General features: G+C 40.2%; 1 protein-coding gene across 3 annotated transcripts in view; it reads right to left on the bottom strand.

Moving 5' to 3' along the window:
* kaznb (kazrin, periplakin interacting protein b) overlaps positions 1-24,047 on the bottom strand; it is a 132,622-nt gene that overhangs the window by 36,620 nt on the left and 71,955 nt on the right. For all 3 annotated transcript variants that reach the window (XM_084349990.1, XM_084349992.1, XM_084349993.1), the window contains exon 7: positions 1,837-1,944. In XM_084349990.1, coding sequence (XP_084206116.1) covers positions 1,837-1,944 — 108 coding nt within the window. The remainder of the gene's footprint in view (positions 1-1,836; positions 1,945-24,047) is intronic.

Raw genomic sequence — 24,047 nt, 5'->3', positions numbered from 1 at the left:
AGAATTCCGACACTGACATAAACAAAACAATTATTTTGGACCCGACAAACATTGGAAAATTATTCCTTCACAATCATAATACTGTTTTTGAGGGAAAGACTTACTTTTATTCTCCACCTTTCTACAAGCTCTGTAAATGTGATATTTTACATAAAATATCAATGTAACCTTTAAAACCTCTTGCATTTAAAAGATGGGACATCGGTTCAGAGCAAGCGTGCCATTTGTCCTGCCTGTCAGAGGTTGACGCTCAGTGTTTTAGCTCGGCCCAAAGAGCAGATGTGCTCTAACCAGATACTTGTCACATGAGGCAATGGATCTGTCAATCACACGCTGACACCTCAAGGATTTCTGCCAGGCTCATTCCTCTCTGACTGATCAGAGCTGAGACAAAAGATTGAAACGATAACTCTCGTTATAGTGGATACAATTAACACCTCATTAGAAGGTGAATATGTGTTTATTTCTGCGATGGCCTTCACTGAAGTATCACAGCCACAAAATCCCACAGAGCCAGATCATTAGATCCGTTACATCTGCTAATTATACCCACTTAGATTCAAGCTGAACTGAATCCAGCTGCTTTTTTACCCGTCGGAAGAGTTACAGCGTTTTACATGAATAGGAAAATTCTGACCAGATGTGGCACATAATAATGTAATTCCAAGGTCATGCTGTAGCCTGCCTCTCAGCTACACTGAATCTTATTCACGGCATTGCTTTTATCCTGACAGTTCTTCAGTCTGAAATTTTCCACTCCTCAGTGTCCTTATTCTTCAGCTTAACTCCCTGTATCACTATGTCATTCATTTGCTTTGCTCACATTAAAGCCAGAAGAAATCCAAAAAGCCTTCTTCTCTCTCTTCCCTCCGCTGTATCGCTCTCCCCTCTCTCAGCTGCACACTGTTTGACCTGTCACTCTGCATTATCAGTGCTGGGGAGTGTAGATAGAGAGCGGGGACAGAGCGGCATTAAAATATTAGCTAGCCTTGAGAGAGAGGAGGAGGAGGGGCGAGAGGGAAAGGAGTGATGGGCAATAAAGAAGCAGAATGAGTGAGTGAGGTCACCACTGTCGCTGCCCATTGTTGATGGAAATGACATGAGGCTCGTCTAATAGCCGCTGAGCTCGTTTTGCCAGCTTCAAGGGGCCCGATAGGATGAAATTCTCTGCCTTGGTATCAGTGTGAGAACAATAAAGAGTAATGGCAGTCATTATAATGAGAAAAAAAACGGACACAAAGCTTATAGATTAAGCAACTACACGTAGGATCAATAGACGTTATGGTCAATACCTTTTGTGGTGTGTATTATTACAGGCTGGTCAGTTTGATTACCACACAGGAGGGATCGAGAGAGACTATTATCCCGAGCCTCTTTAAAACATTTTATTTCTCACACTGATGACAGTGATTGGAGAAAATAAGTGGCCTGGCTCCGATGCAATAATTGCACCTTACAACACAACTCTGCTGCAATAAACTTCAATAAAGCTCCATTCAAATTAAAGCAATTTGCAAAGTAAAATGCTTTTCTCTGGCAAGAAGTCAATCAAGCTTCACAGTCTGATGCCAACGCCTTTGCACTAAGCATTGGGTGACAAAACACGTTGTTTTGCTGCGATAAATCAAAGCCTGCAGTGAACTGTAAGGCCCTCGTGGCCAGGTACCAAGAGCTGTTATCTGATTGTTCTCACACTCTCAGGTCTTTGCTCCAGCGTTAACCTCCCAGTCAAGCTGACAGCTCTGTGTCTTTTAACTGCCAGGAAAAATCACTGTGCACACTTCCTGCTGTCACCAAGGCAACACCTTGTGTTTTTTTCGAGCAGTGCAGCCGTACCTTTGCCTAGCGAGCAATCTGGAGTGCCAAAGTCCATCAGGCTGGATATCTCTGTCGGGTAGCACATGTCTGTCACCATCGTCTTCTGTCTGCGATGCACCGATGGATCTGCGAGAAAAAGAAATCAACAATTAAATCAACTGTTTATTTTTTTTAAATGAACACTTCTTATTTATATTCACACGAGCAGCTTGTTAGCTTAGCGGGCCTGTTAAATAAGTTGATTAATTCTGACACAATGTCTTGGCACACACAGCCTTTAGGAACGTTACAGATCTCTCCCACAAATTACAGAGGATGTGATCAGCATTTCAAGGCAATAATTACACTCCCTGTACTAGTAATGATGCATGCTTGTCCCATTATTTTGCAATGCTCGGCTTACTTTTCACTCTTTTTTTTGCCTTACTCTACATCAGTTTTTCTCCCATTTCACACCTTTTCCTTTTACTTCGTCTCTTCCCTCCTCAAATAAAAGCCTTCCATTCATGTGATTCCATTAGACTCCACTGACCCATTTTTGTGCTCTTCACATTTAGCTAATGACTCTGATCAAGGACTTCTGTGAGCTCCAGTGACTGAGGCTCATCTACTCAACATTTTCCCTGCTCTCACTTAATAATTTCTTTGCAGTTCAAGAAGAAAATGGAGTGATTGAACATATATCTCTTTGAAAAAAAAATCATCAATGTTCCTTTGTCCACTTTTCTAAATGTTTCACTTCCATACAGCATGAAAAAAGCTGTACAAAATGACTGTGATTATTGGAGGCAGCGAGGTCCCTGCTGTACTAGGGAGTGGTTTCATACAGCAGACACCATAGGGTTGCAACATAAATGATTTCCCCTTGAAGAGGGCTTGAGAACCCGCTATTGATCGGAAATCTTCAAACTGAAAATAATTCGGCTGATCTTATACATCCTTCTGAGGCTGTAATTGTTGGATTTCATGCCAGATAAAGGCATGACAGCACCTCTTCTATGTGCAAATGCAGGTTTTAACGAAGGGTTCGTACCGCTGTTTAAGCTCATTTCAAGCACTTTCATACAGCAGCCAACAAGGCCAACTTAACAAAACACATGCAAATTAAAAAAACCCCTTCATCAATTTGACAACACATGCCCAGCATTCAGGAAACATGCTGCAGATACACACAACACAAACAAATACACAGGCATGCTGCGAATACACACAAAATAACACATCACTGAAAAACAAAGTGTTTCCAGAGGACATTGGTGCTGAACACGGCTGGGACACGCTTTTTGTTGCCAAAGTTTGTTTATTTGGTTGTGTTGTGTGTATTTGCAGAATGTTGCCTGAATGCTGCTCATCTGTTTTTTTGATAAAGATGTTTTCTTAAAGGGTCACTCCACCAGTTTTACACATTAATGTGTTCACAGGTCTTTGGGAGTGCCACTGCATATGAAAAAAGTAGTATAAAGCCTTTTGTGGCTGCAGAGGAAACTGCCTGTGATCTAATAAATTGCCTCCAGTGATGTCACTTAGTTGCTTAAGTTGCATTGTGGGTAATGTAGGCACCAGGTGTTGAAAAGCAGTCTACTGGTCTAGTATTGCACTACAACAGTGTTGGACTCATTATGGAGAGTTTTAAGAAAAATGATCAAAATCAATACAGTAGAACCGGAGATGTCACCCTTTTATTCAATCTATTCGTCTTCCTTTTCAAAGCCTGCTGCCTACATTACCCACAATTCAAATAAAGTTTACATAACTCCTTCCTGTAGACTATATTGTCACTTTGTTTATTTTACCAGCTGTTTATATTAACTTTGATTGTCTGTTCTGATCATGATTATTCAATGTTTGCTAATTTTGACACCAGAAAACAGAAACAACTATGACAACAGGATTGTTTAATTTCAAATGTTCAAAGATTTTATGATAATCTGGTGAAACACTAGATTATGATGAGAATCAAGCATTTTTTATGGAGTATATCCATGGATATAACATAATGGATAAAATTAAGCATTTTCAAGCTCTGATACCAACGCTGTAAATTAAATGTGTTTTTTAGTTTAACCCCAGCGATGAGCACAGCAAATGGCGTGTACCCTCAGGTGCCTTCTGAGTGGTACCATCTGCACAACCACTCTTCCTCAACAATGATCACAGCTTGCCTCCTAATCTGCATATTTTGACAGTTTCAATTTCATGACCGTATGGTATTTATCTAGATCACTGACCTTATCTACCCTCCTCCCGTCCTCCTGACCTGTCGATAACTGTTTAGGTGTTTTAAACTGACCTTTTCCTCAGTCTTTATTATGGAGATTGGACAGCGGGCTGGCTCTCACGCTGCTTTACTTAGCACCAACCATAATAAGAGCGATAGAGACAGAAAGGATGAGGCCGCTGGCAGTGCGACAAATTCACAGACCATCTATTCCAGCACTTCGTTGAGGTTGTCTGTGCTAAAATAAAGATTTCAACACATAAATGAACGGTTTTAAAATGGCTCGGGAGCCATTCTTTAAAAATGTCAACACTCTTAAATTAGCAGCCTGTCAAATGGGAAAAAGAACAATTTACCTTATGTATTACAATGTATGGTGCTCACCCGACTTCATCTGGACTCTTTCATTGGCTAAAATTATCTCCCACTCCCAAGGGTTTTTGATTAGCCAGGGTCCATTGTATTTCAAGGGGTTTAACACCCTGTCATTGTGTCTGCGTCATTGCTGTAAAGTATGTGAATGTGCACTATAGAGAGGTATATCCTGAGGACTGGGCAGTATATCTGCCACCTCATTTCTGCCCGGTCGAACCTCTGCTGTGAGAGGTCAAAGGTTATAGAAATGATGAGGCCAAGCTGTGCAGGCTGTGACAGAACTGACCTAACCAGGCAGCACAAACAACAAGTTAATAACTGTGTGATCCCAACCAATGCAAAAACAGTATTTTTTTGTTATGATTATTTCATAACTCATCATCTGAAATTATGTGATTGGCAACGTCAACTGAACTTAAGAAAATGTTTTCTGCTGATGTATCCTGAAATGTCCCTCTAGCCCAGAAGCCTCTGCTGGGACGAGCTGTTCGGTGTGTTTGACTGACAGTTGAGCTTGTGTTCTGATAATGTGAGCTGCTCTCTCAGAATGAACTAACAGTGAAATAAAGGGGCTTCAAATTGACGTGTCCCATTCTGTCACGGGAATATCTATCAGAACGGAGGCAGGTCACTTTGTACGACTCTATTTATATTGTCTTATCTGATGCATCTCAGCCAGAAATAAAGGGGTACCCTTAATAGTGTTTTTTCACAGAAAACATTTTGACTTGTCATAATAGGGGAGTCTCTGGTAATGTGTATTCTGACTCACTGGAAAAGCTTACCAGGACACTTTAATTAATAACATCATTGATGTTATTAATTAACAATACTTTAAATTTCCCCTAGAGTGGTTGTTAAAGTGCCGTCTGTTCTCTGTTCGAACACTTGCTCTGATGTTAGACCTCTCCTTAAGATAATGTTGGGTGGAGCTATAAAGAAATCATATGAGGTCACCAGACTTCACAGCTAGTGTGAGAAGATAAAGATGTAACTTTGCTACAACTACGTAGAGCTTATGTCAGAGAAACCTAACGACCACAAGGGGGAGACAAAGGCTCCACACAGCGACAGCGATATTTCAGATAATTCTCGTTGAATTAAATTAATTAAATGACCATGGGAACCATCTGCATGAATACTCTGTACAGAGTTTAACTTTTGTGGACTTTGGCTCGCACATTTGTGCCTTTCCCAATAGCGGCCACACTTGACTGTGCTGAAATTTGAGTCACAAAAAGAGGAAGCTATCGTAGCTTAGCCTATGAGCTGTATTCCACTTTTATTTTCCCTCCTCTGTTGGAATAAAAACTGCTCATCACATGAGGAATGGTTTGCAATAGTGAACAAAATGCCAGATTGAAGTAAAAAGAACAGTAGAGAGAAAACAGCGAGACTCTAGGAACTACTGTGACTGACTGACTGACTGGCCGCGTTTATCGTTAATCTCGCTAGCCACCACCAGCCCAGCAAGTAGACTGTCACTTAATAATATCACCTGTGTGGTCTTCTACTGGTTGCTCATTTTGACCTGTATTTCCTGCCTTACTTTAGGTTTTAAGGTTATATTCAACTGGTCGTTGGTTTTTTCCTCAACCTCACAGAATAAGTCATCTATGTGATTTTTAAGTGTATTTATTTAATCTGTGAGAGACTTGTGAGATGGGATAATAAGACGCACTGTTAACAAACTTGTTCTTGGTAACTACTGGATAGCTTGTGAGCCTGGATATCAGTCAGTGTCACAGTCATTCTGATGACAGGACAGCGACAGCACCATGTTATGCAGATATGATTTAAAAAACATTTTGTTTGGCTATATTTAAATAAGGTCTTTATCTACAGGGATGGATCACCAATGACACACCTGCTGGTGGATAAAAATGATTAAATGTAAATTTCCCACTTTTGTTTATCATTATTTTCCACCAAAGAGAAAACAAGATATATCACATCTCTATTGCTGTAGCAAGAAATATGCATTTTTATTCCAGTTGGACTCACAACTGTGATTATAAATCTTTTAAAAATGTAAGAAGCTGCCCTTGCAAACGTCAGGGGAAAAAGAGAGCCCTGACAGCATCACAAGGGAAAACACCAACTAGTTATTAATGAGAATATGCTGAGCGTGTGTGACTGCAGAAACACCCCCAGGTGTGGTAGGAAGTCAGAGAGGCTATTCAAACGTTGTGCACAACCTCCCTTCCCAACCAGCACTTGGCTCATGCATGGGGCATGATGGAAAGAGGAGACACACACTCGGTGGGAGTTGAAGAGGGCATTCGAGCAGAAATGGGAGGCAACTATCATGGCCGTGCAGACAGCTCATCACTGCCCACCCTCAGACAACCTTTAATTACACTGGCATTCAGACTGTCATGCAGGAAGCAGACATTCATTCTTGTATCAGTCATTGCACCGGAAAGGAGCAACACCATGCCACTGTGGAGACAGAACACCCTGAAACACAGTCCTGCTGAGTGCAATACCATAGCTACACCTATGTCCCACTTACTTACAATTTACAAGGCTGGAAACATGCTATTATCAGGCCATGGATTGTATATAACAGAGCCCCAGCTTTGAGAGGTGTTTGGCTCTCAGAGTAGCCCTTACAGAACAAAAGGTCACTGTAGTGTTCTTGTTTCCACATATTCCCGACCACTAAAAGGTTTTTAGTCTTTGTTAGTTCGGAGAGGGGAGCTGTAGTGTTAATTGGGGGTTGTGATGCAGATTAAAAAGCAGCAGTTCAAAAAAGCCTCAGCAAAGATACTGAGGGGAATGTTTTTTCTTAATTGCGTATGTTATGTATTCAAAAGGGAGAGATGATAAAAAAAAAAGAAAGTATTAGAACAAAAATGGGGTAAAAAGCTTGAGAAACACGGGGCCAAAAAAAGAAGTGTGATATTTTATGGGTAAAATGTTATAATCCTAAAATGTAAAGCCCTGAAGAATTCAACCATTTTCTTGGGTGCACAGTAATTATTCCCCGTTGGGATGACAATAACCATAGTGCTCAATTTTCTATTATTTCCTCTCATGCATTTAAATTGACACAACATAATGTAAGAAGAATTTGAAACGCTATCTAAATGGATTTTCACAGCATTGCAGACAGTGAATGAATTAACAAAGCTAAATGATGGGAAGTCTTTAGGGTTTTTAACCTTTGGCACAAGCGTGAGCCAGAAAACATTGTCTGGTTACATAAGACAAAGGGATTGAGTTTGGATGAGATATTTAGTGTTTGAATATTTCACAAGAGGAGACCACTCATCCGTGACACCAACGCTCAAAGGTCGCTTCTGCTATTATCAGGCACAGACACATGGGGCTCGTTCAAATCCCAGCATACAGAAGAATGCTGACAATGCACTCCAACAGCACTGGTGTCACTAACATGACACGAACAAATGAATAGGAAATAAGTCTCCTTTATGATGGAGCTAGATACGACATTAGAAAAAAGTAACTTAGTACATTTACTCAAGTACTAATCTGAAAAGTACACCATGTAAGAATTTTTGTTTAAGACATTCAAAAATGTGGAGAAACAACGTTTTTCACTTAATGTCAAAGAGGTCTGTATTGTGTTGCAGAGATATCTACAAGTTATTTCAATACTTCAGGAACTTACTTTGATGATTTATTTTGATTATACAAATAACAACAACAATACAACAAATAAATGATGATGTAATATTCGAGATTAAGATAAAACTTTGTTGATCAACGAGGGGAAATTTACAAGCTACAGGTAGAAGTGCATAAAGTAGTCAAACCGCCTTTACCAGCTTCAACATTAAAGTGATTAAAGTTTCCATGAAATAGCTTCTGGAGTGCTGTTTGCTTTGGCATAGTTACGTGTTTCTTATAAGAACGGGCAGCTATAGGGACGGACTTTATGTGTTTTGGATAAAAAAAAGTTTCAGCCTCATCGTAATTTGATCCATTCGTTCCAATAACATTTGGAAAGAAAAAATGCAGTCCCCACTCAAGTTAGCCAAGTACTAAACTGGAAGTTAGCCGGCTCGGTCTCGAGTGTGCACACTCAACACAGGAGATCCTGGTATTTTCATAAGGTCGAGCTTTTTTGGCTTCAAGCACCACTCAGCAGCAATGTCAATTTTGACTTCATGGGAATCGTCAATAATTACATCCAATAATATATACATTATTCTGAAATACAGTATGTAATTCTGCAAAATGAGTACTGACTTTTGGTACTTAAAGTATATTTTGCTGCTATTACCTCCTGGTGTTTCCAATTGGAAATATTGTTTTGTTTTGTTTTTTTGGATTGTTTCTACCAACAACACAGGACAAAACATGAGTTTATTCTTTCATTAAGTCTATAATGGAGATGTGAAAGCAGATAGAAAAGGTGCCAGGCTGCCAGCCTGACTGAATCCCCCGTCGGTGTATATTTTTCCAGGAGATTTTGTGCCGGACAAAACTGCACAGGGAAAGCAAGTTTTATATAGAAGCAATCTGAACACCAATAGTTTCATCATTCTTAAGCCATCACATTATGCAATCCACATTTTGTTCATAATCATAAGTTAAAGCAAATAACTTGTCTGTTGTCAGTTTAAGTTAAAATTTAAATGCATGGCTTTTAATTGTAAAAGAGTATTTCTACACTGTGGTATTGCTTCTTTTTCTTTAGTATGAGATATGAGTAATTCTTCCACCTGTGAAAAAATGTAATTAAAATATTGTGTAAAACCAGAAAATGACAAATTGAAGGCACAGATTGTAAACATGTCAAATAATTGTTTAACAACAGCGGCGAAATATTTCAGGGGAGAGTTGACTTAGTATTCGACACACTGTATACACCACAAGAAAAGCAGCAGATAAATTTCTCCTCTGGGATACACTGAAAGTGAAACTGTATGCTATATATCGAAGGTCGAGCTGTCACATCTCTATTACACAACCCAAACATGAAGCCAAAACACTGCGGCAAAATGCCATTCCTCTAACATTTTACTTTGCCTGGAGCTGAGAACTTACTGTCTATTAATCTGTGTTTATAATCATACGTGACACAGCGAATCAATACTCCCAGCGCTCACAGAACATTAGGCCTGAAAGGCTGCTCCAAGGCTGCTGTGATCCATAGCCTCTGGATGCTGTCTGTGTGCTGCCGTTAAGAGCACAACAGCAGTCTGCCCTGAAGAAACATGCGCAAAAAAAGCCCCTTCAGGGACACATCCATTACATCAACGAGGAGAAATTGCTTGAGGAAGATGAGTGTCCAGGGTGAGCGGTGTTATGGTTGGTGTTGTTCAACTGAACAGTCTGCGGTTTTGTTGCATCTCTTCCACTCTAATGATTTCTGAGTGAAGAGACTAAATGAAGGAAGGGTTTTAAGAAGCAAAATGTATAGAGTTGGAGAATGCCAAGAGGCACTCACAAACCTTGGTAAGACCTGCTCAGTGTTGTTAAAGTAGGGGAAGGGAAAACATACTCTTGCCATATCCACTTAATACCTCAGGATGCATCAGGCCTGCGTACGGATAGTAACATGTTAAGGAACTTTCTATGTTCCTTTTTTATAAACGGTACTTCTACTCTTTACTGGAGTACATTTTGGAGAAGGCAATCTACTTTTTACTTTGCTCATTTTGCCATTATACCTTCATTGCAAGTCTGCTCTGAATGTGGGAATTGGGGGTTGAGGGGGGAGAGCATGTGAGGAGCACCTCTAGTGTAGATGCCAATTTTCCTGCTGCCTGCAATAAAAAGAGGAACTGTCCGTCTTTTACCCACAATGTTATGTCATGTGTAGCATTAATCTTTGATGTTATGATAGTGACATTAACTTATCGTTTAGCTGGGGTGGTCTGTTTTGAGCTGTTCAATTGTTGTGCTTTACTGTCCTTCTTTCTGTGTAAGTAAAAACAAGCACAGCGCTTGTTTTCACCCAAAAGACATAAGCCTGGTCTCATCTGCAAGATGATGGAGGGTTTCTTTCATATTACAAAGTTCTAACAAAAACAATGAAAACATTTTTGTCAGAAGAAAATGGTATGATTATATAGTACAAAACTACACTCTGACAGATATCAACTGAAAGGAGACATTTGTGAGCGTTGCTATGAAGGCATATCATTTTTGCTCAGCCTTATATATACATAGACAGGGGGACTTTTAAATAAAGTATCATTTGAATCCCTAATTCAGTATCGCATACAACACCTGCCCAAAACAATATCAGCATTGCAGTGCTCAACCCTGTGATTAAACTGAGCTGTTGTTATGCTGAAACCAAAACAGCTGAAGGGCTCAAGAGGGCAAAAACTACCTCTGTTGATTATTCATAACAATACCATCAGGAAAACAAGGTTACAGGATGACGGCTAACCTTGGAGTCACAACGGGGTGATGTAGTAATGCGTCGTCCCATATGACTGGTATCATGATCTTTACTGGCTGATGAATAATCACAGTGGGGCTGACCTGCCAAACAGGAATAGTAAAGGACTAGAGCTTAACGATAAGCAATCCGTGTACTGCTATAAAACACATCACATCATCCTTCATGCTGGCTACCTTATAGATGTAGACATTGGACAGATGTAGGACAGTGCACCAAGCATTTATAATCATTATCACTGAGGCTCAACCAGTGAAAAATGTGGAATCCATTATGGCCTAGATAATAAATGTTTCTGTAGCCCTGGAGGATTAGCTACTGTCAGTGGTACACTTGCTAATCCAACACAGCCTCTTTGAAGAGCAGCGTTGTGAGCTCAAGGTTCAGTTGGAGTGGCCAGAGTCTAAAATGCAGCCGTCCTCGACCGCAGTGCTGGAGAACATATTCATAAGTCCAGGTTGGTTTTGATTTTTTTGTCCTCTGACTTAAACAGTCCAACAGAAAAGCTGTTAGAGCAGAATACAATACATTTTTATAATACAGCACTGATATATATTCCACAAAGCAAAGCAAGGTTAGACTAACGTTAAAGTTATTTCTATGCCATGTAAAAAAATGTCAAACATTTGCTGGTTTATGCATGTACTGTACACTAAGATACACACAAAATCCCTTCTTGCTTACACACACACGCACACACACGCACACGCACACACACACACACACACACACACACACACACACACACACACACGTGAGCTTGTCCACACGCACACGCACATACAGAGACTTTATGGCTCATCTGGTTAATTCTGTGGGTCACAGCTGGTCATTGCAGGGCATCATCTGCCCTGCCATAACCCACAGGCTTTGCTGGACCAGGGAATCTAGATGAGGGTGGATTTAAACTGAAGATTAAGCAGAAAAAGCTGCCTGGAAGAAATCCAGCACTGACACACCAAAAAAAAATTCCTCCGGCTTCTTGTGCCAACGCCTTTCCTGCCTTTGGTAAAAGCTGCAAAGATGGCAGCAGCGGGCTGGCTCTGCGCTTTAATATTGTCCTGGTGTGCAGGGGCATTTGGAAAATGTGAGACGTTTTGCTGACCTCTATCCCCCTTTACAGGCCTGGGAATTGATTAACACTCTTTTCACACATGCCAGTCCTGCCACGCCCATCCCAGCTGCCTCTGCAGGATCCAATAGGGACCCTAACCTCCTTTGGACAGCAGGACTGGGACAGAGGACGAGCTGGGCATCAAATCCCTGGCTTTAAAAGGCAGCTAGAGAGGGAGTCTTAGTTGGAAATGGTTGAGCCATTCATATTTGGTATCAACATGTGTCCCCATGTTTCAAAGTGGATGGCTTCACTCCCGTCAGTTTACACCTGGCATTAACATGCGTCTTGACATGTGTCTGAAGTGACTGCTTGAGACCTGCTCTACATGCAAATACACACTGTACATCACTGATACTATGGTTTTCACACAAAGAAGAAATATCATAATGCATAACATTTGCCGAATAAACAAGACGGCCCAAATAGTTAAGAATGTGTTGTAAACAGTGTTTCACAGAGTTTATAAAGTTTCTCCACATGCAACAACTCATTGAGAGTCTGGGTACTTTTTCAGCGGGCGACAAAAGAATCGTCTTTATTGGTTACTGTTACTCTATTTGTAATATCTGACATGTTTACGGTCAACAAAACATTATAGTCTTTGATGAATTTTGTGTAAAACGGTGAAATCAGTCGAAACAGTGTGTTCAAACTGCGGGAAGAAAGATGCACTTCAGACATGAAAACAGACAGGCTGGTACAGCAATGCCTCGACATACTGACAACTTAATGTATTGCATCTAATGCTGAATTTACAAGAAAGTTTAAAATTTTAAATCACATAATTTGTTAAGGGAGTCTGCGGATATTGCAGCTACTAGTTGAGTGGTTAGTTGAAACATCTGCTGCCAACATGAGCAGGTAAAGAGAGTAAATCAGACAGTGTGTAAATACATTCTGCCTGTTGTTGTGGCTTCTTGTTGTTGCTGCGCCGAGGACTTCAGTTGAGTAGTCGGTCCTTCAATGTGGCCCAGGACATGTGTGCTGATCTAAAATGTGTCCTTGATGCGTCTTGGGTGTACTTAGAGCTGTCCACTTGTGATCAAATCACTCAGGATGGATGGTAACACCAGGTGTGAACAGCTGTGCCTTAACTGGCCCATATTTTCTCTTTTCTCAACCAAATGGTGAATTAATAGTTGTGGTCTCGACACATATGCCAGAAACAGCTCCAAAAACAACAGATTAATGAATGGTTGAAGGGTACCAGTGGGAGAGGAGAGCCCCTTCTCCAGGGGAAACCTTCACTACTCATCAAGCCGAATAATACAACACAGTAACGCAGCCCTTGGTGTCAGGGGTGGGCGTAACTCCCTCAATCTTCTGTTGGCACTGCTGCAGTATAATAGCTATAGTGGTATGTGAGGCATAGTTTAAAGAGCTGACCAAGAGAGAAGCTGGGTAAAGGTGTGAATAATAGAACTAAGACTACCTTGTTCACCGGGCCTCGACAAGCCGGCTACTGATGGAAGGATGACGAATCACCCACGCAGGAACCCACACTGTCAGCTCTACCAGCTAACATACTCTCTTCAAACAGAATTAAATATCATCTGCAATGTACAACATATCAATACAGCAAAACTCAAGCCTAGCGACTATAAATCTCTGCTGAAGCAAACAATAACAGTCAAATCAGATGGCAACGTGTTTTACTGATTTAAAAAGATGCTATTGTGGTCTGACATCTCCTGCTCTTGTTATAAATAGTGCCTGCCCGCGATAGTTGCCACTACTGTCTGTTACAGTTGCTAATTGCAGAAGAGAAGCCATGAGAACACAAACGGCACGCTGTGCTGCTGGCATCAAATGTGATATGAAAAAAAGCCACAAGTGCTCCTCTGCTATCTTGGAACCAACAACAAAGTCTCGAGCTATTAGTCAAAATTTGTTCTCTCGCTGTAATGATCCTCAAACTGGCAGCCGCTCAATGGCCCTGAGAGTCTGAGAGATGTGAACAAATGCAGTTATAGTAAACACATTTACTACTAGATCTGAAATCTTTGTGACACACACAATTCACCAAGTAAGCCCCTTTTAAAATAAATGCATAAAATGAATCTAATGATCTTATTTGGCATTAAAACTCCCCAGCTTGTATTTTTATATCTGCAGGAGAGATGAATAAATGAATATTTGCTCCAGATAGAGTACATTAGATTTTCCCAGAGGGGAAAAGCTTATTTCTCACTGTAGATGATCCCCAATTAAAAAGGCATGTACTGTAAATAAATATATAGCAGAAAGAAACTGCAAAATGATTATACAGGAAAGCATAACTGATGCAAAACATACTCACACAACTGTCACAATCTCATCCAACCCACTTATCCAACACAATTGTTTTCTCAAGAGGCATTGAAGACATGGTGAACAACCATAGGGTCAACAATATTTTACTTTTGTGTTATAGTAAGTACCTTGACCGCCATGGGAATAAAAGATTTAGCTGAAACTAAGTGTTCAATCAAAGGTAAAGGCTTGAATTTACAGGGCTCTCATATCAGGAGTACAAATTCAACAATGTCAAATATTTCCTATGGAGAGAAAGCTGCTGTTAAATTTAAATTGAACAGTGACCCTCAGTACACTTACCCCCACAAAGTGCATCCCATGAAATTCTAGCCAAAGTTATAAATTATTCTTTTCAACGTCAGTCTCATTGAAAGTACTCTTGGTCCCTTGTCTGCAAATATAAAGCCTGGTGGCAGAGTATTATTTGATTCAGACCTAACCTTCAGACCACACATAATCCACATACCTGCAAAAAGTCGTTCATGCACTCATCCTTTCCCTCCTTTGTGACATAGACAAAAAGTCTCAATCTCGCCTCCAACTTGTTCAGAAAGTAACAGCGAGGCTTTGTACTGGAACGAAGAGACGACAACATCAGATCATATTCTAATGGTGGCCATTTTCCTCTGGTGTCACACTCAAAGGCTGGGATAATGTTACGCCACTCAAAGTCATATAAACATGGGGAATCTTTCAAATTGTTGTTATTTCACCGTTTCTTGATTGATCAGCAGCTGAATTGATGATGGATCGTGAAAGTCTGGAGGGACATCAGACCACATTTAAAGGCAAAATGAAGGTAAAAGGTAAACTAACCATCAGCTAACATTAGCATTCACCCACTTCCTACTGTTTTATTACATCCAGTTTGTTTCGCTTCCAGTCTTAAATGAATCTGTCCGAGATGTGCACTGATATTTTAAAATTAAGTTGGTTCAGTTGTGAAAAGCTAGTCAACAGCTACAAGCCATGCTGGAGTATATTACAACAGCGTGACACCAGAGACATTATAGTGAGAGACAGTCCACTTATGGCACTTTGAATAGAAAAGTTCTATACATGTAGTTTTTGTCCAGGTGACCATTAAAAGTAAAGTTCTGGCTCTTTCCCCATTCTTTTAGAGAGTTTCCCGGTCTTATTAACCTGAAATAACTGCCCAGAGGTGTTGCAAAGATGGCTGCCAAGTGGCAAGACTTTCTTAAAATGACTTTGTTAACACTGGAGGTCTCCCAACTACGGTTCGGAGCTGCAGCTCTGGAAAGGTAACATATGCAATTAGTTGCAATCAGTATAATCAGATGAGTCATCGTGAAATGTTTTGTTTTCTTCTGTGATTTTATTTAGCTTGTGGCGCAAAACATAAACAGCAGAAACATTAGAACCTTCCTGCACCTGCAGGCTGTTGAAGCGATAACTTCCCCAAACAGCCAAAACTCAGTCTGAGCATGTTTCCTCATGAGAGGATGTCATCTAACATTGCCTTCATTTTTTGCCTCCTCACTATTTAACCCTGAGTCGGGGACACTGGCGTCATGCTGGCTTTGGAACGGGGATCTTGCTTCAAACACTCTGTTGTTAGCATATTTAGCACTGCAGTGAACTGGGCCGGGCCAGAGAAACAGTGAGATCATTGCAGAAATCTGTCACACTGCTGGTCATTACTCACATTACTACACTTGAATCTGGTAATAAGGTTCGATAGAGAGGGGACGTGAGAAAGTGTGAGAAATACAAATAGCAAAGTCACAATGTTATCCTTAGAGGAAGAAATATATCACACAGAATTACATCCCTCTGGTGAGGTGATGAATCACCCATTGTGGTGTCGAGTTTTACAGTAATGGTGAGAAATTCAGCAAATGAAAAATGACCCGCGCAATGACTTCTACTCACAGCTAATGTTACAATATACTACAGTATTCTAAAGCCTTTAAGGTCACTGCCATCCTCTTGCAATACCTTGCAGTTGTATAAAAACCTGAATCAGCTTTTCGCTCAGTGGTACACGCCGCTCAGAATGACTAATGTCTCGAGAAGGGAGTTGACCACTTACTCCTTTCCCTACCGCATCAGAGAGTCGCTACGAGAGGAGTTCCTCTGTAGCAGAACATCCACATCTAAAATCTAATCCTCTTTGTCAGTGCTACAGCCTACATGAGACTGTAATTAGTGGGAAAGCAGTGGAAGTGCTAATTAGCATCTCAGAGAAGTTTTAACCACAGTGTTTCATGCACATGTCATACGCACACACACCACCGACTGACTCCCTTGCACTTCACACATCTACCAATTACTGAAGATTTACCTGCAGCTACAGTATTAATGTCTGGTTATTTATAATGATGACCTCTATTCAGGGTCATGGAATTTGTTGAAATGAATGTCCTCATTTTCTGTACTCACATCGCTCCCTTCATTTTGGATCAAATGAAATGTGGCAGATTTGCTGCTTTTAAGTAATTATCCAAACTTTGGAAAAACACAGCATGTTCATAATGCAATTAATCCGTGAAACAAAATGTGCAGCGGTAATGCTGGGTTACAATACTTCCGAAGATATGCTTTTAAAGCCAAAGTGCTTGTTAATGAACAGCAAAGTAGTTCCTAAATTACCTTATTAAGGCGTTTATCTGGATTACTGCAGTATAGTTTCCCATCACTTGGCAGCACAGAGCTCAATCAAGGAAGACATTTTAGCTTTTTGTCATGTTTTACGTTATTAACCCACCTGTCAACTGATGTAAATTCTCAGTAACTGTTTTCAAGATTTCACCTTACTTGAGTTACACCAACAAACTTTGTTTGCACCTAGGGTTAGGGTGAGGCAAGTTAGCTAACGCTAGTTTTCTTGTGCTGTTAAGTCAGCAACAACAGAGGGAGGATATCTGGTGTTTGGATGAAAAAAAAATGTCTCCATATAAGGAAGAGTGGGTCGCACTCAATAATATGTCTCTCGATTCACTTAATCATCTCTCTCACAATACACAAAACATTTTCGACCTTCATCAGTATGTGTTCATCACACACTGATGCAGGCCAGATGGCCGAAAAAACCTTAATTCACAAAAACCTTCATTCAAAACATGTACTTTGTGAATGAATGTTGCAAGGCTGATATTTCTATTTAAGCAGTGAAGTATTTGCAAAAGCATTGCTAGAACTTTCTTTTTTAAGAAGATGGAAAAAAGCATGAGTTAGTCACTGTATCTTTATAAGATGTGCATAGACAATATTCACATGGCGGCCATTTTCCTCAGACATGTCAATGTCACTCAGCTGTTGTCTAAAGTGTTATCAAATATGTTGTTTTTCCTTGAAATTTGGCCCTGAGGGTGATGTCAGAGGAAAATGGCCACCATGTGAATATTGTATATTGTTTTTTATTTATGTGATCTTAAAGGCCTACACACCCATGCTAAACTCGCAGACCTTGTACAGACTGTGTTTGATTGCCTGACTCACAGTCAGCTCAAAGTAGCATCGTAAGTACCTGATTTATTCTGCACACATTCCTCAGGAAATACTCAGAAATGTGTCTGTCTCATTATAAAGTATTTACCACATCATCAATGCTATCAAGGAAGGGAGCACCAGTTACATGTTAGCTAATATAATTTAGCCAATAACACTGTGGAAACAGAAATCTCATTAGGGAGAAGGCAAGCCTTAGAAATAAGGCTAATTTGACCAATGGCAGTGGAATTAGTGGAGGAAGGCCATGCACAGACCCAGTCACTCCTGAGAGATGGAAAAACTAAAGCTGGAATTAATGTAAAACTTTTATGTCCAAGTTGAAAGTACTCTTGTCTGATGAAACTATGTCTCAGTGGAAGACAGCACAACTTCCCCAGCAGCTGTCAGGACAACGGTCTGATGCAAGCTGGTGTTGAAGATTTCTGTTCAAAACACAGATAAATCAGTTTTGGGGGGCAACAAAGCTCCAGAATTTCATTATCAACATTCATAAAATATGGAGAATACATTCTGTTGTTTTATCATTATCCTGATATCTTTTATGGTAGTACTCTAAATTAAAGGCAGTGCTGTTTTTATCCTCACTCTGCTTGTTTCCCTGCACTCCTTCTGCAGGCTGCAGTGATAATTACTGATAGAAAGCAGGGTAAGTAGGCATCAGTCCAAAAACACTCCTCCACCTGTCCACAAAGCTGACCTTTTGTGTGATACTGGATATCAAACGTGCAGACAATTGCCCACTGGCTTATTGGTCCACTGAGTGATTGATGTCATCTCATTAGCTGTAGGAGTCGAAACTGCTGAGAGCGACGCAGGCACTTTTTCTCCTTATGTCAGTGTGCACACTCTGTCTTTCTGCGTACACCCTGCCTTTTTATATGTCGCCGCCAACACTGCAATTGTGCGAAGAGTCCAACAGCCTCCTCTCCCTCACTGCCCTCTCCTCCTGCATCCTCCTTCATCAATCAACCTCTTCTCCAAGTTTTAAAGCCCCCAAATCCCTCAACTCATCTAGTTCCTTCTCTCTTAGGATTTTTGGTTCCTCATGATTATTAAGATTCCTCTCCTGTCCCCGCACTGTAACTCCTGCAGTGATAGATTGTCTCCCTCTCTCGCTCTCTGTCTGTTGCCACTGTTTCTCCCTCCGTCTTTAATGCTACCTCCCCTCGGTTGGTTCTGCGTCACTGGTCACCATTGGTTCGATCCACAGAGGCTTCTTCCCAGGAGACTAACTGCAGTAATAAGAGCAGAGAGGCTCTGGGATGCATACTGCCGGCGCCCTGCAGGGCAGCTTGTAACAGAGAACCATGAAGTCAGGAAGGCTTAAACATAGTCAAACAGTAAGATCAGAAAGAAAACGAGGAAGTCTAAGAGGGGTAAAAAAACATCTATAAACATTGATTTCCATTTTTCACAAATCATCATGACACCAGCGATTGCTTACTGAGACCACTGCAGAGTATCAGCATGGCAACATCATCGTCGTCGAATCAGAAACAACAAGAGTTTTCTGTTAATGTGTCTCCCCGAGGCAGTGCAGTCTCAAGAGACAGCGCAGGAGCGACTGGAGACCTGCATTGGTTCCCTCTTCCTCCACCATGTTGTCTGGTTAATTAACAAAAACAGTCAGCTCAGATTCTTGAGGCACCATTTTGTTTCCTATATTTGCACCCCATTTATGTAGGCAGATCTCCCAAGACACTCCTCAGCGTCTGGCCAAACTCGTACTATAACCATTCTTTTCACTTTGAAGAGCAAAAGAAAGCTGCTATTTCAACACTGGAGATCAATTTACCATGAAAGTTACCGTGTGAGATATGTCTGGGGGAAAGTATGCTTACTCTTGAGTGGAGCAGAAGATTACTTCAGAATTCACAGACAGGAATATGTGTCTGAACTGCCTAAAGGAAATGGCGTAACCTATATCTCACTGAAAAATATGAAATCTAATTTTATGGGTCAGTGCTTCCTCCCGTCTCACCACAACTTCAATGTATCTCTGCTTGAGGATAATTCAGGTTTTGTTACAATCTGGGTTGTCTTTTGGCGTTCCGGCTATTAATCCTATTGATAACAGTTCACCCCAAGCTTTGTTTCCCAGATTCAATTCAATTCTGACTGTATTTCACGCTCAAAAAGAAGTTGCAAGCTACAGAGTTTTGTCTGATGAAGGTCAGGTACCAAAACATTGCAAACAGACATGTTTTTGTGTCAGAGTTTGCTTGCAACTTTTGGTCGACAAAACAAGAGCCCTCTTTTACAAGTACGGCAACTTTGGAACTTAAAAAGCAAAACCACCACAAAAACTCACAAACAGAGAAAGTAAAAGATGAGATAGAAACCAGTGCTTCAAATCACGAGGATGTGAGGAAAGAATCACCAGAGCTTTTACAGATACGTTTGAAGGGACAGTTCACCCTAATTAAAAAATATATGTTTTCCTCTGTAGTACTGTTTGTCCATCTAAGTTGTTTTGGTGTGATTTGAAATGTCTGCCTTCTCTTTAATATAATGCAACTAGATCGCACATGGCTTGTGGCGCTAAAAGCTCCAAATAACAGAACTGGAAAAAATGCAAGAGCAACTGTTTTTCTTTGCACGATACTACACTTGCCAACTGTATCACTGCACAGAAGGAAGTGCACATTTGCTCATGGACAAGAGGCTCGTCAGATATAAACATTAATGGCATCCTCCCCAGCTAAGCTGTAACATTAGCTAGCTTAGTTAGGTAGCCTCTCGTCCATGTGTAGATGCATGCTACCTTCAGAGCAGCGATACCATTGACAGGTGTAGTTCAGTACATAGAAAATAGTTCCTCCATGAAACTGCTCACAAAAAGGTCTGTGTATTATCTTGAGTAACCGGGTCATGATTTCTGGATAAAGACATTGCGGTTTTTGAGCATCACAAGTCAAGCGCCATCTAGTTACATACGAGAGAGATATTTCTAAAACTCACACCAAAACAATCTAGATGGATAAATAACACTACAGGTAAGGGGAAAAATATGTGGTTTTGATTTTTGGATGAACTGTTCCTTTAGTCATGTTCTCAATGAATTCACTGAAACTAGCTGAAGGCTTTTCTTCAAATTTTAAACATTAATTTAACTGTTAAATTATATTATTTCTAAATTGAATCTCCCCACACGATCATCTAAAACCTATTTCAGTGCCAGGATGTAATTTAGTTTGTGGAAAAAATACTAAATCCCTTTATTTTAACAGATTGTTTGGCTTTGAGATCAAAGCATTCACACATTTTAATATTGACTCTAAAAATACAATGTCTGCCTAAAAAAAAAACCAGTTCGTAAATGTGTGATGTAACCTTCTCCTCAGGTCATCAAAGCCTCTAAATTGGCGGAGACAACACTGAGGACACGTCCTCTGTGGCCTGCGTGATAGTTACGGCTTTGACTGCAAATTATTCCAGGTGGATGGAGCAGCATATCTGAAAGCAAACTCTGGTTTATGTACTGTGGGAACCTGAAGCTGGTCTGCAGATATTTAATTGGCTTCAAATCACCTTGTAAGAGGTGAAGACACATAAAATGGTTACCTTGGAAGGAGTTTATCAATAAACAAGATCGATAGAAGGTCAGTGGTGCAGTGGTATGTGTTAGAGCTGCAACTATCAATTATTTTTATTGTCTTTTAATGGGTTAATTGTTTTATCAATACAATAATTGTTTAAATTTACATCATAGGTCAATCTTTAATCTTGTTTTGTCTGATCAACAGTTCAAAACCAATCAATATTTAATTCACAATGACAGAAAAAAGTGAGAAAAGCAGCTCATCACATTTGAGAAACTTGATTTTTTTCTTGATTAAACAACTTAAATGATTCATCAGTTTTAAAAATTGTCATAATTTTCTGTCAATTGCGTCAGTCAAGTCGGCAGAATAAAATGTGGACAGTCAACATTTCTGCGAAACACTGATATGTTCAAATGTGTACATGCCATATGTACCATACTGACATAGGAGATGGGGGAAGCCAGTGACCACAGTTCAAAACCGTGTTTCAACATTTGTAAGGGTGAAACAAATGGATATTTTTCACGAGGGACCACAGCATTTTCAACACTTGTAAGCATAATCACTGGATATTTTTAAGGCGACCCTGGGACAATATCCAGCCACGCTTGTGCCAACAAAAAAAGGATGTTTTTAAACGAGAGGTTGGGAGATTTCCAGCTGTGTTTCTGGCGACAAAACCAGGTGTTTTTAACAAGATCTCAACACATCTCATGCCATGTTTGTCGCGACCAAAGCAGGTATTTAAATGGTTTTTATGGTTCAGTTTTTATAATTTTATGGTTTTTGTGTCTAAATGTAACACAACCATAAGCACAGCAGTGTCACAAAAATAAGTTTCACCATATCCATGTTGTGCAGAAATGTACATTCCCAACCTTGAGTGTGCAACCCAATACTATGGATGACCAAACTGTAATATCTAAGTGAAAGTTACTTTCGTCTGATGCTAGGTCACCTTTTACTGTAAAATGTATCCAAGAACCAAACAAAAGTTTCTCCTCTTCTTGACTGAAAGCAAGAAGCAACTGGAGAGAGACTTGGCCTCCATTGTTGCTCCTTGGCATTCCGTCCCACCAGGGTTGCTAAGTCACAGTTGTTCCGGCAACCTTTGGCTCCAACTTTAATCCTCTCTCTGTAGAAAATGTTGAGGATCGTCAGAGAAAGTAGAGCCTGAATAATACAGCGTGATTATTGCAGCTGAGGAGCAGGGTGTGAGGGAACAACTGATGTGAGGTCCTAAAAAGTCCTCATCCATAAGTCAATTCAGAAACAACAACAATTCACCACGCACAACTCCCAACTCTCATTAAACTACACAAACAGTGCGGGCTCTCAAAACTAGTCCACCAAGATCACATTTACTCCTTCAACTGTGACTGAGATGATTTAGAAGCATTTTCAAGCATTTTTAAAAAAACAGTCCCATATGGTAGTGCCACTTTCTGTTAAATACTTTCTACACCCTCTCTGCACCAGTTGTTTTGAAATATTTATTTTGCTTTTTTCTCTAATCTTTACAAGGAATGCTTTTTTAATGAGCTAGCCGAGAGATAATATTTGAATGTTACTGTAGAGAATATTAAAGAACATATATAATGGATAGGAGCAGAGTTTCCTGCAGTGTTTTTTAAGATGGGAAAACTTGCCAGAAACAAAGACCAAACTAATACATAAACTTCTGGAGAATATATTAAATGTACCACAGGGAGCCTTTAACCAATTTAAAGATATAATAAAAAACTTATATATTAAATGTGTAAAGTCGACTAGCCCTTAGCCCTAAGCTAACATTAGCAAGAAACAGCGCGTATCGTATGTTTGAATCCAGGTTAACTCTCACTGATTTGAGCACTCATCAGAGACTGTGGTTCTCTCTCTTCTTTTTTTCCTTTCCGCTCTGTAAGTTTACGTTTTGGATGTATGGAAGGTAAAAACGAAGCTCTGAGCTGTCCTCCCATCGGTAAACAGCTCCAGATCAGAGCAGAATCCTATGTGACTCCTCCAGGAGCGAAAACACTCTGCAAATGTCTTTTGTTTTGTGTTGATACAGACTCCTAGCAGCAGAAGTTGCATATCATGCGTTTAATACTGCTGCCTCTATAAAACCTACATAAGCAAACAAGTCGATCAGCGACAAGGCTCTGGTGAGAAAATTTCTATGTAGATATTATAGCCTGACAAAAAATATGCTGCCTCCCATTCACTCACTTCTAAGACGACTGCACATGCTAGCTAAATCAAGATCTTTATGAGATGGTGCTCATACTGCTTTTGTCCAAAAGAATCAACAATAAATTAAAGAACCTGCTTTAACTAAAATATAACAACAATGACGAGGAGACAAGATGTGTCAGGTTGCAGGTGGCTTACATCTCAACTCTGGGAAAACAATGAGGAGTGTCCTGATACGGATACGGGTAAATACGTCATTCTATGCTGAGGACAGAATGGAACAATGAATGAGTAACTGTGTGAGCTGTCCGAGAGTTGCACAGATATCGGGCACAAAAATGTAAGTAAGAAAATGTATTGTAATCTTATCTTTTAGTGGAAGTGATGAAGCCTCTCAGATGAAGTAAGTGTTCCGGCTCCTCTGGCTTTAGAATAAAATAATAGGATAATACACATATCTTTACAACTACAGGTAATCTAAATTAATTTAGAAAAACATAAAACAGATTCTGTTAAAGCTCTTCCAGCGAGTCTCTTCAACACCTAAGTGCTCTGAAATAACGAAGTCAGTGGGTGGTTGGCCTTTCTTAAATTAACCACCCTTCATCTCTGTACCTGGTCCTGGCCTAGAAATGTCAGAGCAGC

Source organism: Pagrus pagrus (genome assembly GCF_965226575.1).
Source record: "Pagrus pagrus genome assembly, chromosome: 3".
In the NCBI taxonomy this organism is placed as follows: domain Eukaryota; kingdom Metazoa; phylum Chordata; class Actinopteri; order Spariformes; family Sparidae; genus Pagrus; species Pagrus pagrus.
The sequence above is the reverse complement of the archived record's forward strand: the minus strand, read 5'-3'. Positions and strand labels throughout refer to the sequence as shown.